Source organism: Eublepharis macularius, chromosome 5 (genome assembly GCF_028583425.1).
Source record: "Eublepharis macularius isolate TG4126 chromosome 5, MPM_Emac_v1.0, whole genome shotgun sequence".
In the NCBI taxonomy this organism is placed as follows: Eukaryota; Metazoa; Chordata; class Lepidosauria; order Squamata; family Eublepharidae; genus Eublepharis; species Eublepharis macularius.
In genome coordinates this window covers 69,398,819-69,415,735 of record NC_072794.1, presented here as the reverse complement: position 1 = coordinate 69,415,735, position 16,917 = coordinate 69,398,819, and the positions used below count along the sequence as shown (strand labels likewise).

The following is a 16,917-nucleotide window of genomic DNA, read 5'->3' as shown; positions in this document are numbered from 1 at the left end:
CGTATGGAAATTCCTTCCCAAGTGTAGCTAATTTTGGAAACAGAGTGAAGTGTAGTCTTTCATCGTCAACATCATATGGCAAGGAATGGGTTGCCAACTGGAATTCAAGAAGGACAATAAGCACTATGAAACCTATGTGAAGAATCTGCATCTGTCAGACAGAAATAAGAATTGCCTGAGCCAATTGGTATTTTCCCCCTCTTCTAATTTGAGCATTGGACACATCCAAAGTCATTTAACAATGCGTTTGAAGAGATGTACTGAAAAGCAGCTAAACTAACAGAAGGCAATCTAAAAGAACTGTGAAGCAGCACAGAATGTTTGCATAGCTAACATTTGTATATTTTTGGAGAGATATTTGTTTACATATGTATGTTTATATATTGTACATGTGCATTTACCCACAACCACCATAACGGAGAAGAATAGTGGATAATGATCCGGTGACTATAGCAGTTAGGTAGGAACAACCCATCAAGAAGTCCCAGAGGCCAACACGAAGGAGATCAACAGTGCAATCCTATGGAGAGTTACTCCAGTCTAAGCCCATTGACTTCAATGGGCTTAGACTGGAGTAACTCTCCATAGGATTGCACTGAAAGTATCAAAGGTGATAGGAACTGAGGAGTAGGAAAAAGTGGTTGTAAAGCTATGCCTCTGATTCATAAATAATGCATGCAGAGAAAAGATTTACACATACATGGAATTCAGATCCTGACTGTGGCATTTATATCATGCTCCAAACATTTTGATGGCCATGCTGAAATGCACCATCCTTTGAATGAATCTGTGGCCTATTCAGTTATAAGCAGACTGCCTCCATTCTTAACATTTATTTGATCCACAAACATTTTGAATTCTCAGGAGATACATGTCCTCAACTTTTTAACATTTTTGCATCACTGCATCTGCATTCTTGAGGAATTTTAATCTTTTCATGCTAAAACCTTGTAATCCTGCCAAATCTTGCAACATCAGAAGTCACATACAGCAAAATATACATGTATGAGAACATTTTGGTATTCACAAAGCCTTAGGTCTCAAACCCAGTATACAGTTCTAGCTACAGTAAATGCATTAAGTGAAACTTCATGTTTATAAATGCTTAAAATGACAATCACCACCCCTGCAAACTCTGCCAGTGATTACGGGAGTAAAAATGTATGGCCAACCATCCGTATAGCAGGGAACTGACAGTATGAATCATCTGAAATTTGAGATAGCAAATTCCTGCTAAAATCCACAACTTGGGTGTCAGAATATGGCACTTCAATGAGAATTCCTCCTTAGGTTTAACACACTACTAGTTTTAGGCATAAGAACTTTGTCTGCTTTAAAGCCAGCAAGTCATGGGAACCAGAATGGGAAGTGGTTAGAACAGCCTTGAATAAGAATGGGGGGGATCCAGGTTCAAGTTCCTGCTCAACCATGAAACTCAGGGCCAAGCTACAAGTGACGAATGACACTTGAATGGCAAGTGGATTGAGTGAAGGGCAAGTGAACAGGGAGAAATACACTTGCTGTTCAAGTGTCATTCGTCACTTGTAGCTTGGCCCTCAAGTCACCCAATCATATTGTTCAGACATCACACAAATTATGATTTAATTAAACAAACTATGGTTAGTTGATTGTCTGAATGTAGGCCATTATGGTTAGCTAGGGTCCATCAAATCAAGACCTAAAGTTGGTTACACACAAACCACAATTAATCAGAACTGTTTGTGATCTTGTGCAATATGTGAATGCAGATGTCCTAGTTCAATACTAACTCATGTGCCCTGGCTGTGCTGTCTGACACAAAAAGGGAAAGCACTGAAACCAACATTTGTGAAGACAAACTAGGCTTTGTATTATCATCTATGAACCAAATCCTGGTGTCATCATAAGCTAATCGTAATTAAAATAAAACACCGCTTTGTGTGATGTCTGAAATGAGGCTCCTTTTCTCTCAGCCTATCCTACTTCACATGGCTGTCATTTTCTGTTGGAGGATGGAGAACCATGTATGATACTCTGAGCTCTTTGAAGGAAGGGTGGGATAAAAATATGATTGATGGATGGGAAAGGTTAAAATGTGCATTTGCTTCTGTGCCTAATCATTTTGCAGTTTTCCTTTCCCTTCTCAAACATCTCTCTGCAACTTTAAAATATGTAAATAAAAAGTTGAAATTCTCAGGATGCTAACCCACTGGCTTCTCAGATATTAGAATTAGAACCCCTTCCCTCAAACTGGGGGTACAAAAGTGATCTTAGAAGTTTTGGAAGGCCAACATTTGAGTTATAAGTTAGCATGGAAGCAAAAATAGATTTCAGTAACTGAATAATGTCAATATAGGTATTATGGAGATCGTTTCACAAGGTAGAAAGATGGGGTGCTATTTCAATAATAGTGCTAATCTGCCTACATGCAGACATCCTTCAGACAATATGAGAGCCAGAGGTAGACACATATGTACATTCTGTGATTTTTATGATAGCATTTATTAGCAACTGGCATAATTTTGCTCATTGCATGAAGCCATCTGTTCAAACTGCTTCTATGTGTTTAAGGACAAGAGCAATCCTGAAGAAATTTTCTTCTAGGAAACTCTTGCTTTACTTCTTCATAGGTGTCCCAGTCCTAACTGCATTTGGTTCTTGTCTTCTCTCTGTTGACATTGACTGCCACTGCTGTATTTTGCATTATCATCTTTCAGCTCTTTGCCATTATTTTACATTTGCATTATTTCACTTTTGCTAAAACATAATTATGAAGAAAGAGAATTAAGTGTGATCTCTTCTAATAAATTTTGATTTTTTTGGATAACTAGACAGATTAATTTACAGCTCCCAGGTTTCAAATAGTTCTTTCAGTGTACAAGCTGGAGTTCTTTAATTTTTAATTGCAGTTAGTTGGCTTGAAGGGAAAAAAATTGACCCAATTATACATGATGTTTCATTAAAGTTATAGCAAGATGAGCGCTAATTTACCTTTTCTGCTTCTAGGGCTTTTAATAAAAGCAATTAAATTGCATTATGTTCAGAGAGAAGAGACACTATAAACTACAGATCTTATTTCGAAACTTGCCTATCTAGCCTTTTGTTCTTTCATTTAGTTTCTTCAAATCCTTTTTAGTTGTCCTTCAAAACAGTAGAGCTTGGATTCAATAATTTGGTCAAGGCATTTATGATTAGTCTTGTACTTGAGCACATGACCATCTAAAGGTTATTAAAAGACCAGAATTATTATTTGTATTATTTCCATAGGTTCACATAGAATTTTAAGATAAGCAAAATACATGAAGACAAACCTTTTCTCAATCTAAATTGAGATAGAGAGAAGGAAGAGCAAGACATGAACATGCGTAATGTTACACATGGATAAGTTTCAGTGAAGGCTGAGGAGCTAAGCCACACATTTCACAGAAAAGATGGAATCTGAAGAAGGGCTTGAAAGAAGAGTGGGAGGTCTCTTTACAAAGGGGTTCTAAGAAAGTCTCCAGACATGTGGGGCAGAGATAATGGGGAACAGGGAAATTTTTAGGACTGCAAGAGTCTTATGAGGAATTGAGCATTTATTTAATGCTACATGGCAGAATTTGAAAAAGTTCAATGAGAAAACAAAATCAGCCTAGATTTCAGACATGGCCATTAATAAGCAGAATAAATACAACTAGAGCAACATTTTTTCCTGTGATATACTATAGAAAAATCAAGTAAGAGTTCTGGTAGACTTTGTATGATGTTCTGTGACCGTCAGTAGTTGAGCTCTACTTTCTGACTAACTGATCCATACCAAGTCTCTGCGTTACTCTGCTCCTTTAACAACATGCACACTTTTGTGATGTGGGTAGATGTTCAATGTAGCCTGTCTTCCCACTTGTTGTTTTATGTCACAGCACTTCTTCACTCTTCCTTTTTAAAATTTGACTTGAAGTGGTGTCATCAAACCCATACAATTAGTTGTCAGCACCTTCTAATGAATTTCATCTGTTAATTTCTTTAACTAGACTCTAAACCTGGCTACTTCATGATTTCAAGATCTAGTTGCGTCACAGCTTTACCATGTTTTCTAAGAATTGGCATCAAATTCGTGGTGAAGATGCATATTGCACAACTACAAAGTATCAAAATACATAAATAATATTCAAAATGAAAGCCCACAATTCCAGGGAAGCACATCTATATGAAAATAGACAGTGATTAGCAGTAGGACATTGGGTGGGACATACATGAAAAGAAATGTGATAAGAAGATCTAGATCATTATGAAGAAATTATGGAAACTTTCCTTCCCAGATCTAAAAGTTATATGAGATATAAAATATTTTTTATGAAAAAGATTGCTGCAGCATGCTGTGCTGGCAATTGGCACAAGTAGATAGGGAATTAAAAGATGGATCTCTACATCATGGCCACTTTGATTGATCACTTGGTAAACAAAATGCTGAGCTAGATGTCCCATTCAGTGGAACTCAGAATGTAATTTTGTATGAGATGCTGTCATTTCAGTTATGGGCTGAAATAGGCTGAAATCATAAAATCTAGATAGGAGAGAGAATACGGACAAAAGACACTGGATAAGTTAAGTTGCTTCTCTGCTTGATGCTAAGAGTAGCAGACTACCTCACAGAAAGTGGTCTATAAAAAAACCCAATGAAGTCATTTAAGGCCAATAAATAACAAAAGCTAAATGCTGGCATACAATTATAAGACATTATTCCCGTTGAAGACAAAACATGGAACTCTTTCCATAATTACACTTAAGCTGCTTTATTTCCTTTTGCAAAGGACAGGCAATTCCTTTCAGTGATAAAGACATCATTATAATATATATTTCTGGTAAGGTAACATTTGGCTGGCTCATTTGATTTAGTTGATTATTTCAGTTTGAATATTCAAATGTCCAGATTTTGATGGTTCCATTTCCCACCCACCCCTTGAATATATTTGAAACTACTGAAAATTATTTTATCTATATTAAACTGGTTATTTTATACAGGATTGCATCAATATACATAGATGGAAGTATATAGCATATGCTTTGCATACAGAAGGTCACAGGTTCAATCTAGCATTTCCAGTTAAAAGGTTCAGGTAGTCAGAGTTATAAAATACCTCTTCCTGAGATCCCAGAGAGCCACTGCCAATCCGAGTAGAAAATGCAGACCTTTATAGATCAATGGTCCAATTCAGTATAAAGCAGTTTTGTATAGTCAGAGGAACCTTAATATCTCTTCCTTACCAAATTTACACTGGAATGCCCACAAAAGATCGAAACTATCTGAAGATCTTTAAATAAAGATCTTTAAATAAAAAGTACCTACACTTCTTAGGTAGCTAAGTCATTGGTTTCTCTGTGTAAGGTGTAGCAATCACAAAGTGCGGACTCTATCAGGAGAACCCAGGCTGTCTGCCTGTGTTCTGTTGGTTTGTCCTCTGCCATGTTGATGGTTACAGTAGATGGCTCAAAAGGTGATAGGGCAGCTCAGCAGGGGTCAAGTAACAGAAAATGCCAATATCTCTTCTGACTGGTCATATAAAGTTTCTGACTTTTGCCTGGCTCCTCAGTCTGAGTGAAGGATGCTGTGAACTTCACAAATATTGCAATATCAAATTTACTATGGCAAAACATCTAGTTTACTTGAGAGCTGAGCCCTCACCTTAATGTTCTAATCAAAGTTCAAATCAAACACTGGACTTTATTGAGTATGTCGTTTGTTATGTTGTGTAGTAATAAGCAAGCTGTGCATTGGTAAATAAGCCACTTGCTCACTTTTACTTGCCTAGTGGCCCACTTGCTGTCCTGCAACTGACCTTGGTGCTTTTGCACAACAGCTTTCAACCACTTTAAAAATCAGTGGTAAAAAGCATTGATTGAAGTGCATTGACATGAATGTGATGTTCCAGTTCAGTGCCACAAGACTCATACATAAATATTTCATCTGCTCTGTAATTTCATATTAGATGTGTTTATTTTAGAGAACATTGTTTGTTAATCTGTTAACATGCAGACATAAGCGATAAAGAAACTTACAAATGTATGGAACTGTGCACAAAGCATTCAGAACCAAATCAAATATACATTTCAACTACTTGTATACACAGAAATAGTAATATGTTAAAAATGTAATGGGTTAGATCCTAAACCCCCATTCTGCTATTGCAAGAGCTTTCTACCAGTGCTGAAAAAAAGGCTTGGCCATTGATGGAATAGACTTGTAGGATCCAGCCCAACATTTTTTTAACACATAGTCACCAATAAGCAGAAATAATAAGTATACACTGGATTTTATTTTATTTTTGCATATGATGAGCAGTTGGCTTGCAGGCTCTTTAACTGTTCGGTGGACTACTGATAGTAGTAATTTTCATTGTATTTTTGTTACTATTTTTACATATACTCACATACTTTATTATTTATAATAGAAATATTATTTGATTGAGAAAATTGGAGGTATTTGGAATATGCACTATTGATTCAATTAGGGCTGCCAAAAGCCATAAGGGTCCCCAAAAATTTCCTTGAGGCCCCCTTAATGTTACTCAGACCCAGCCCCCAAATCATATGAAATAACATTATTTGCCCAGTTATATGAGCCTCCTGGAATCTTGTTTCCTAGTCTCTTCCAAGACCAAACTGTCGTCAGAATTTTGTTAGTGGGTCGGAACCAGGCCTTTTTGGCCCATGTTAGAAATAGAGAACCAGCTATAGTTGGGGGGGGGGGAATCTTCCAAAAGCCCTCTCTCTCTCTGCAGAATAAAGTTGCATTTCCTGAGAAGATTTCACCCTCTGTGATAGGGAACAGATAAGGCCATAAAAGTTGTTAATTGTTTGCGACCTTTGAAGGGTCCTCTGGCCTTTTGCATATAAATCACTAAAGAGCAAGGTGATAAGGACTGTGGCAAACAGCAACCAGCTTATCTCCGGGAAGAACAGGACATCCCAAAACTATAGCTGATGAAGTGTGAACATTCCTTTGTAATTTACAATGTAGCAAAATGCATATCAAAGATGCATATCTTAGAGGTAAAGGATGTATAGACTTATGTTTACATGAAATACTCTCAACAGAACTGCATTTCAAGAACAAAGACAATGTAATTGATTAGGTTGTTAATGAAGCAAGCCTTTGATATATCCTTATAAAAGAGGGACGAACCAGACACTCGGTACCCCTTCACTTGCCAACACACAGAGACTAGCTAAGGGCCAAGCTACACATGATGAATGACACTTGAACGGCAAGTGGATTGAGTGGAGGGCAAGTGAACAGGGAGAAATACACTTGCCATTCAAGTGTCATTCGTCATGTGTAGCTTGGCTCACAGTCACTTGGCTGTGCAATGGGTCAAGGCCCAGGACTGGTGCCTTGCCCAACTGCTTGTATTCTCTCTTATTCTTTTAAAATAAAATTACCAGCTTTGGTTAAGAACTTTTCCGTGCTGTGTACATCACTTTCAGCCAGATACTTAGATCAGCAATAGGGAAAGAGCAGGCAGGCTGTATTCCATCTCAAGCCTTTGGTGAGGGGCTACCCTAGCAAGAACCGAACTCTGCTGGTGGGACCCGATCCCAGCAGAGATTTCTTGCCACACAAACATGTATTCATATTGGTTCCAGTTACCTGTCCCAAAGCCAATTCCATACTCAACTGCCTTAGGAACCAATAAGACAGGTAGAATATCTATCAGCCTTCTGTAAGGATATTTATATCATCTTTTGGTATTGATTTCATGATCTCTGTTTTAGCATTTCCATGAAACCAGCTGAATACATGCAGCTTGTCTTAATTTTGTCTTTCTCTCCCATTACACCCTCAAAGAAGAAAGATTGCATATAATACTTCATTAGACTTGATTCTTCAGTAAATATCTCCATTCATTCTATCTTACATCTGTCAGGTGGCCACTTTCACAACAGTACAGATTTGCCTTCATAGCAGCTGTCTTGCCTGATTGTTAACACAGTCTGAAATGCTTATAGAGCAGCAAGGAGTTAACACATCTTGCCAGTTTCCGAGCAAATCATATCTAGAGGACATAACTGATTATATCAGTATCTACTAAATTGGAAGGAATTAGGCCAGTGCTCAGAATTCATCATGTTTGGGGTTGAATGGCTTAATTGAAAAAAGATGTTCAGGAAAGCATCCCAGATTCCTTAAATGTGTTAACATCAGAAAATACAGGGTGGCTTTTGCTCATGCATATGGCTTAATTGTCAAAGCTGTCTTTCTCATTTTAATTTCACCTGCCAGAAAGTCAATAATAATTGATTAAATTTTGTTAGAAGAATTCTTATCTGTTACCCTTGCTCAAGAGAGAAAATCCTTAGTTTATCATACACAGCATTTGTTGACATGCTCTCTTACCCTTCAATAAACCCTCAAATAATGATCTCTTGTGGAAGTGGGCATAATTTGCTTATATCTTCAAAGACTTTTGATAACCATCTTCCATGAAGCATTGTTAGAAAGCCCACAGAAAGGAAAGAGCAAAGGTCAGATTACTAATAAAAGCAAATGGATGGGTGAAAAGAAACTGGGTAGTCGTGAAAGGCTGGTTTCTGAGGAGCCAATTAATGCAGTCGCAAGCTCCACAGGTGAACTTTCCTTCTGTTAAGAACTGTTGCTTATGTGTGTTAAAATAGATAACATGGAAACTGACTAAAGCATCTTTCTCATAAAATACATAAAATGAGAGCTAATGTGAGGGAGCCTGTTACTATGGAGTGGACATGCTGTAGCCAAGGGTGAGCACTTTTAAGTCTCATTGATCTCAGTGGGATAAATCAATGTGAAATTAAAATGATTAGCTTTGGTTAGATTGAGAGATATATTATTACTTATTTAGGTTTCTCTTTTCCTTTCAAGGTCTTAGGGCAGGTTACAATCTTATTATATCATAAGGTACTGGGAGGCATAACAACCAACAGTGTAGGGATGGGAAGAGATATGATGAAAAGAGAAGTGGAGAAAACACAGAGTGAGCTTTTACCAGAAAGAATAGAGGAACTCTCGGTTCAGCTATGGTATGAAAAAGAAATCTAGCTGGGTGAGGGATGGACGGGAGCAAAGAATGTTCACCTTCAGAAGAGAGGAGAGTGCCAGCCAGAGATGGAGGTATTTGGGTGTAATAATTCCTCATGTATGGAATATCCTCTTTATAGAGATCTATTTATTTGCCTGGGTTTCACAGCAGACGTATTTTGCAGAGATTTCAGCCTGCACTATACATTCAAACATTTCTAAGATTGGTGGCATCTACCGCAGCAGTAGTCCCATTTGCATGCCTTAACATAAGAGTCTTGCAACTTTGGTTTTGAAGACATTTTGACCCTTCCCTTCACCCACCACAGAAAAAGTTTTCTATACCTAGGTCTCTTAAATTGTGGCTAAATTTATTCAATTTGCTCAAAGGAGTAGAATTGCATCTCAATTACTCAAAGGTTACATCACCACAGATACCTCTCAATAGGGTGTGTGTGGGAGGTCTCATTGTGAAGATATTTCAGTTCATGGTACATGGTTGCCCTCAGAAAGATCTCTGAATTTTAATGTATTGGAGTTGAGAGCTATATGTTACTCCCTTATCTCCCTCTCAGCTTTTGTTGTCCACCAGCATGTCCAAATATTAATAAACACAACTACAATGTGTTATATCAACAAGCAGGGTAGTACGGTTTTGAGGGGCTCGTGCATGGAGGCCCTGCAAACGTTGAAATGGCCAATTGAGTATGGTGTCAGTCTGCAAGCCATTCACATTGCAGGATCAGTAAACTCCATTGCAGATCTGGGCGGGTTGAGTTCATCCCATTACTAATCATCTGTAACAGGCGAGTATATTGCTCAAATTTTTGCCCAATGGGATTTCTGGACATCATTCGGTTTGCCACAGGAACAAATGTCGTTGCCCCAGTTTTCTGCTCCCAAGGGGGGAGTGATGTAGATTAAATAAATACTTTGCTAATGAGTTAGGAACCATAGACGTCAGTACTATGTTGTATTGGATTCCTGCTAATGCTATGTCTTTGTAAACTTGTATCTTTTTACCCTATGGCATTGTTTTTGGAAATGTTCTTGATACTGACTGTATTAATCTCACACTGTGTAATCCACCTTGAGTCTCAGAGTCTCTCTACACAAGACATCTTACACAGGGGTGCTCAAGTGAAAGAGCTTATACTTGTTCTCCCATTGTGGATACACATACATTGCTAGGGAGACATAGTACACTTGAATATAAGACCAAACAGAAAGTAAGCCACTTGAGAATCCCTGTGTAAGATGTCCTATGTAGAGACACTCTAAGTGAGAAAGGTGGACTATAAATGACATAAATAAAAATAAATAAAATAAATAGGGAGTGTCTTTCAAGTGCCTGGGAGGGAAGCCGTTTTCTACGCTTTCCCACCAAAGCCTCTACTTCACAGGGTTCTGTGCAAAATTTGGTCAGAGGGCATGAATTATATTCTCTGCTCTCCATTTTGGCCTCACCAGACCTGGTTTCACATGCTACAATAATTGGTAAAAAAACCTGACATTATTGCAGATCCCAGACTTACTCTGCAGTGGTCTAACATACTACCACAATCTGGAGAGGCTGCATTTAAGAGCATGGTGAATCCTACAGTAGGTTTCCATTTTTTCACTGAAATTGCTGAGGCAATTTTAAATGCCTGGTGGCATTTAAATGCCTGGTGGAGGGTCTACTCCACCAGAATGTCCTATGAATACAAGAGGACTAGGGTCATAAATCAGGCTAGTTTCAGGGCTTGTCCCTGGTTTGACTACCCTCTGATAACAGTTTTTAAAATATTTGTTGGACTTGTGTACATCAGGACTTGGCTCTTCCTCTCTGGAAGTATACCTGGCTGCCATATTCATGGTTTAGTGGAGGGTAAAACTGTCTTTCCTCATGCCACCTCCAAATTGTCCCTTAAGGGACTGTTTAATTTGTACCCTTCTAAAATGCCTATTATTCCCCGGCAGTCTCTCTCAGTTGTATTGTCCGAACTAATTTTGAAACCACTATCAACCAAGGTCACTTGTTCAGCTGCCATTAAGGGCCCCACAAGAGCAAAGCAGCATCTCGTTGGGTGATGACTGGTATTAAATTGTGTTATGAACTTCCCTGGTTGTTGTGTCCACTTGAGCAATAAGCCTATTCTCCCAGTGCTCAAGCTGCTTCTGCCGCATTTCTGTGAGGTGTTCCACTATCTGACATCTGCTGGGCTGCAACATGGTCCTCAGCAGACACCTTCATCAGGCATTACTCTAGATGTGAATACAAGAAAAATCGCAGCAGTGGGTCAAGCTGTTCTACATTCTCTCTTCCTTTGGCGAGTAGCTTGCTATTCTCCCGATGTGGGACTCCACTGAAGGCTGATGATGAAAACAGAGTAGCACTTACCTGTAACTGTTGTTCATTGAGGTTATCAGTGCAGGAACACATTTTCACCCTCATGCCCTACTGTGTGCCCTCTTTGGTCTGTTTAAAGGACTCACAGTTTCTCAGGAGATCAGGGGGAAAGAGGGGATGCTGCCTTCTCAGAGCATATGATTGTTTCAGAGTGAAGGCAGCTCAGTGCACACTTTGAGGGTGGAGGCATGCTCCCTCTAACACTCTAAAAACTAGCTAAATCTGTTCCAAATGGCTGGTCTATACAAGAGCAGTCCTGATTAGAGATGGGCATGGACCGGAAAAAAAAGAAGCATGTGGTTCATGGTTCATGAAATTTCATGAACCATGAACCACAAACTTTCACGAACCTGCCCCTGGCTTGTGAACCGGTTTGTTTGGTTCATGAAAACGTCACATCCAGGTCAGAAAATCATCACTTCTGGGCCAGCAGAAGGTCACTTCCGGATCAGCAGAAGGTCTTCAGGAAGTCCATCCCATGTTGCCTAGGAAACTGATTGATTGGCACCAGGCTGTCTGCAATGATGAAGCAAAAAACGAACCAAATGAACCAGCCTAAAGTTCGTGATGGTTTGTCAGAAATGGGATCTGATGAACCGCTGGTTCGCGAACCACGAACCACCCTGGTTTGTGCTTAATTTTGGTTCGTGTTTTGGTTTGTTCCCATCTCTAGTCCTGATATGTGCCTGCACAGAAGACCTCAATGGAACAACAGTTACAAGTAAGTGCCACCCTGTTTTCTACAGGAGTCATTCACACCTCAGTTTAATAATTGTTTAGGAGGCAAATAATGCATACATTTAGAGCAATATTCATTTTAATGCTGACCTAAATGGGTCTGAAAGCATACATTAGAAAGAAACCACTCAGTAATATTTATTTTAACAGAAGGCCCATCCTCCAAAACACAGCCTTTATAGTCAGAAAGAGCTGTCTCTCACAATTTACCTGAATGTGTTTTTAATTAAAATATATTTTGTATTTTTAAAAGTATGTGGTGTTCTGCTGCGGCTTGTTCATTGAGCAAAAAGATTTTTTAAAGGTTATTCTAAACTATCAGTTGGTTCTGAGTACCTGCCTTTGCAAATTAGTTTTTTTTTCACTAGGAGAGGCATTTTCCAGCATAGGGCAACACCGTGGCATTTGTTGAAGGTATCTTGATAATTTACTTGCTTTGTGGATGCAATACTGCAGAATGCTGATGTACAAAACTTCTGAGACATATCCTTTTTGGTCTTCTTCTAGGCTGTCGATATTCTTCTGCAACATGGGGCATATGTCAATGTTCAAGATGCCGTTTTTTTCACTCCTTTACATATTGCAGCTTACTATGGCCATGAGCAGGTAAATCAATTGACAGGATTTGTCGAAACTTGTTGGATTATATAAAATATGCTTCACAAAAAGCAGAAGCAGTCTTGGATATTGTTTATACATTCATAAGAAACATAGAAATGGTGGGAAATGTATTTAATTGAAATATTTATGTCCCAGCCTTTCTCCTGAGCATCTCAGGACTCTGGGCAGGTAATTCTCATGATGGTTGACTACTTGCTGATGATGTCAAAGAAGTCTTGCATTTTTGAATGAGACACCACAGAAGGATTACAGTGGATAGAAGCTCCATGTCAACTTAAACTCAGTATTTTTCAACAGAGACGATTCACAGAAATATGAAGTAGCCAAGCAGTGAGAGTCATTGTATAAAAATGAGTGAACTAGGTCTACTTCATACATTCCTGGACATCACTAAATAGTACAGCATGTGACTGACACAGGAATGTTTGCAATGATAGGAAATAATATTAATGATTGGTCTGTGGTGTTTCTTCAAATGTTATTACCTCATGCTGCATTCATTAAGTGATGAACATGTCTATGTGAATTGGGGGCAGGGAGATGAGTAGGTGCCATTGAATGGTGGCATAATGTCACTTTCTGGGAAAAACCAGAAATGGCATTTCACCTCTCTATGAATCACTGAGAAATCTCTGGTAAAACCACAGAATTTTCTGTGATTCCTACAGCAGTTGACATTACTTTCAGGTTTTCCCTGGAAGTGATATCATTCTGTTTCCCAACAGCATTTTTTCCTCTTGCCAGCTGCAGCAGTGGTGACGGGAGCTGGAGCTGAGGGAGCCCCTACCTCAGCAGGGAAATGGCAAGCCGGGTGTGAACTCACCCACATCAGTCTGCTATTTTCACTCGTTTTGACAGAGAAGGAAAGATCTTTCACTAGGATTATTATGAGATCACCAGTGATTGAAGCTAACCACTTTATCACATACCCAGCTGTAACACAAATCAGGTTACACTGCAGGAATCAGAACTAGTATGTGGGCTTGAGCTATACACCAAATCATTCCTGGTATTATAGTCACAGGTCTTTCCCAAAGCATAACACTGCCCCTAATGGGTGTATTTATGATCTGCAAGATACAACTCATTCTCCCTTGCAATGTTTCATGGGCATGGGCCCTGGGGAATGGACTCTTGGAAAACTGTGTATCTTCAAGCAATCTGATAACCACTGCCCAGCATGCTTTGCACATCTACAATAGAACATGGCTCCCTTGGTGCTCCTTAGAATACTGCTGGTCCAAGTGATTACAAAGGTAGTTCAATGCCAGCTCCAGATTTTGGGCATGAAGAGGGCTTGAGCCACATGCTTTCCAGTCTGAGTGGCTCCACTTCTTCCCTGCTGCTCTCTCTATCACCTGACAACATGCTGTTCTCTGGAGAAAGATTATTGTCCCATTAAAGAAAGAATGGGCAAGGCAAGAAAATGTTACCAGATGCTATCATTGTTTTCCCCAGAGACTGTATACCTGAGTCAAGAAGACACTACCCTATTTTTAGCCTGTTTCTTGGTCAACCTCTTTCTCAGGCAAATCTGCTTGGTTAGGCCTCAAAGGAGAATTCTGGAAAACTCAGATCCAGAGGAGTTAGCCGTGCTAGTCTGTAATTGCAAAACAGTAAAGAGTTCAGTAGCGCCTTTAAGACTAACCAACATATTTGTAGCATAAGCTCTGGAGAACCACAGCTCTCTTTGTCAAATGCATCTGACAAAGAGAGCTGTGGTTCTCCAAAGCTTATGCTACAAATAAGTTGGTTAGTCTTAAAGGTGCTATTGGGAAACTTAGAAAAACTCAGAGCAAGCAGTTCCCGGAGAGATAAGCTTAGACGTGTTTTTTGCAGAACCAAAGTGCCAGTAAGATCATGAAAGTATCACAGCTGAAGGCCGGAGAGAGGTTTGTCCCCAGCATTCCATTTCATTAAGGATCAGAGCTCAGGTGCGGGCCTAGTTGCTCTGATTTGGGAACATGTCTCAGCTACAGAGAGCCATGCTCATGTGTCTTAGTAATTCCCCTGATTGTGTCCTAGAATCACCCCATGTTGCAAGCTGATATGATATAAAAATGGAGTTCTAAGTTAAGTATTTGCTCTTGGATTGGCATTAGGGTTTACAGCAGGTCCCCTTACCCTCTGGGCAGGAGGTGGGAGGCCTGGCACTCACCTTTGCAATGTCCTCGTATGCGTGCTTTGAAACTAAGTAACTTAGGTTTTAGTTAAGTAGATATTTTATTTTACTGTCCTGTTTTGCACATTTTTATTTATGTAATCTTTTACACAATTCTTAACAAATATCTTAAACTTTATTGATATGTGGTATTATTGGGTTTGGAGACTTCTGCCTGAATCCAGCACCTTGGCCTATTTGGTCCAGTTACCTTTTAGCTGTTTTTGTGGAAGTCAGCCTGCAGATTGCTTGCTGTGAAGAACTGATTTCTTGATTAACACCTGGTATGTCAGCCGACTATTTCCTCAATCTCTGAGCTTTGGGTTAGCAAGTAGAAATTGGTAGTAGTGTTCTACTCTAGGGTGGAAGAGTCTCTTGTCCTCTCCCCAGAGCATGTTTGTCCTTGAAAACCCACTCCTGGGAACGCCCCCCCCCTGGGATCCCGCCCCTGGGATCCCACAGCCTGGTGACAGCTTGTGCACCAGAGGGTGAGGGTGAGCAGTGACGGTGAAGAGGAATAGCTGGACTGGGAGACTTCACTGACCAATGATGGCCTCTGATGAGGTATGGGTGTTGGCAAGAACCTGGTGATACTAATCCCTGATGCCGTCCTGGAATCATTTGTGCCCTGGACTCTGGACTCTATTCAGACATGACTTCCAGATGGGGTTTGTGTAACTGACAGACTGTTTAAGGAAAAGCAGGGAGCTGTTTCCAAAAGTGCTTTAGAATAGGCAGGATCTAGAAGTACAAACCGCTGAAAATGATGTTTTGTGTTGTGCTGCAGTAATGGTTTGCTTTCCTGAAATGCTCTTTTGGGCATATATATAATTCAATTGCATTAAAAAGACCTTTATGTTTTAGGCTCTTATGTTTTATGCTATAGGGCACTTTTGGACAACTAGTCACAGTTTTTTTAAAAATTATGCTAATCTGCATATGGCACTTTTGTGATAAGAGTTTTTGTTTTTTAAAAGAACCTATAGCTTGGATGTATCAAATTAGTGTGTATTTACTTTATTTGGTACTTAGGTTAGTTAAAGAAACAGGCTTGTACCTATGACCATGCATCTGTGACATTTAAGAAAGAAATTGGTACCTGCAAAAAAAATGGACTATTCTGTAGACTTTAGGGATCCCAGGTCCTCCAGTGGGAACGGGAGATCCCCTGTTCCTACCCTTTCCAGTGGGGAGTAGAGGTGGGGGAAGAGGACTCCTGGGTGTGCTCCCAGGGTGGTGCAACAACATCACTCTCAGGAATGATGTCATCGTGCCATGCCGGGAGCACTCCCATGCTCTGCAGCAGACCAGTTTGGGCCCCAAATAGGCTGCTTCAGAGCGCGGGAGTGCTCCTGGACCCTGCACAATGACATCACTTCCTGGAAGTGATGTCATTGTGCCTTCTTGGGAGCACTCCAATGGTCCACAGTTGGCCAATTTGGGCCCCAAACAGGCCAAATGGGGACTGTTTGGGGCCCCAATTGGCCTGCTGCAGAACACAGGAGCGCTCCCGTCCCCTGCAAAATGATGTCACTTTTCAGAAGTGTGCCGGTAAACACAGCAAGAAAGGTAAGTGCTGGGTCCCCCTCCCACCAGGAAGGTAAGGGGACTTGGCAACCCTAGTAGACTTGTAGTTTCATTAAAAATGGGCCCCACTCCCTCATAATAATAGATACATATATTCCTCAAGATGGATGAAGCAAAATTTCATGACACACATTCTACATACTGTCTTTTGATTTTGTGGGATATTTTCTTGCTTACTATTTTAACTCAAAAAAATATAATATTGTTAGGTAACCCGACTCTTGCTGAAATTTGGTGCTGATGTGAATGTGAGTGGAGAAGTTGGGGACAGGCCGCTTCACTTAGCCTCTGCCAAAGGATTTCTCAATATTGTAAAGCTTTTGATGGAAGAGGGCAGCAAGGCTGATGGTAAGTTTTTAGAAATGTGACTTTAATGTGATATTTTGTGGACATCTGTGACTCAGAATC

The 16,917-nt window shown here is 39.8% G+C and overlaps 1 protein-coding gene across 1 annotated transcript in view; it reads left to right on the top strand.

Annotated features, from left to right (window-relative positions):
- Positions 1 to 16,917, top strand: part of TNNI3K (TNNI3 interacting kinase) — a 323,247-nt gene that overhangs the window by 59,831 nt on the left and 246,499 nt on the right. Inside the window, exons 6-7 of the mRNA XM_054979625.1 lie at positions 12,648 to 12,746; positions 16,719 to 16,857. Of these exons, the coding sequence (XP_054835600.1) occupies positions 12,648 to 12,746; positions 16,719 to 16,857 (238 nt within the window). The remainder of the gene's footprint in view (positions 1 to 12,647; positions 12,747 to 16,718; positions 16,858 to 16,917) is intronic.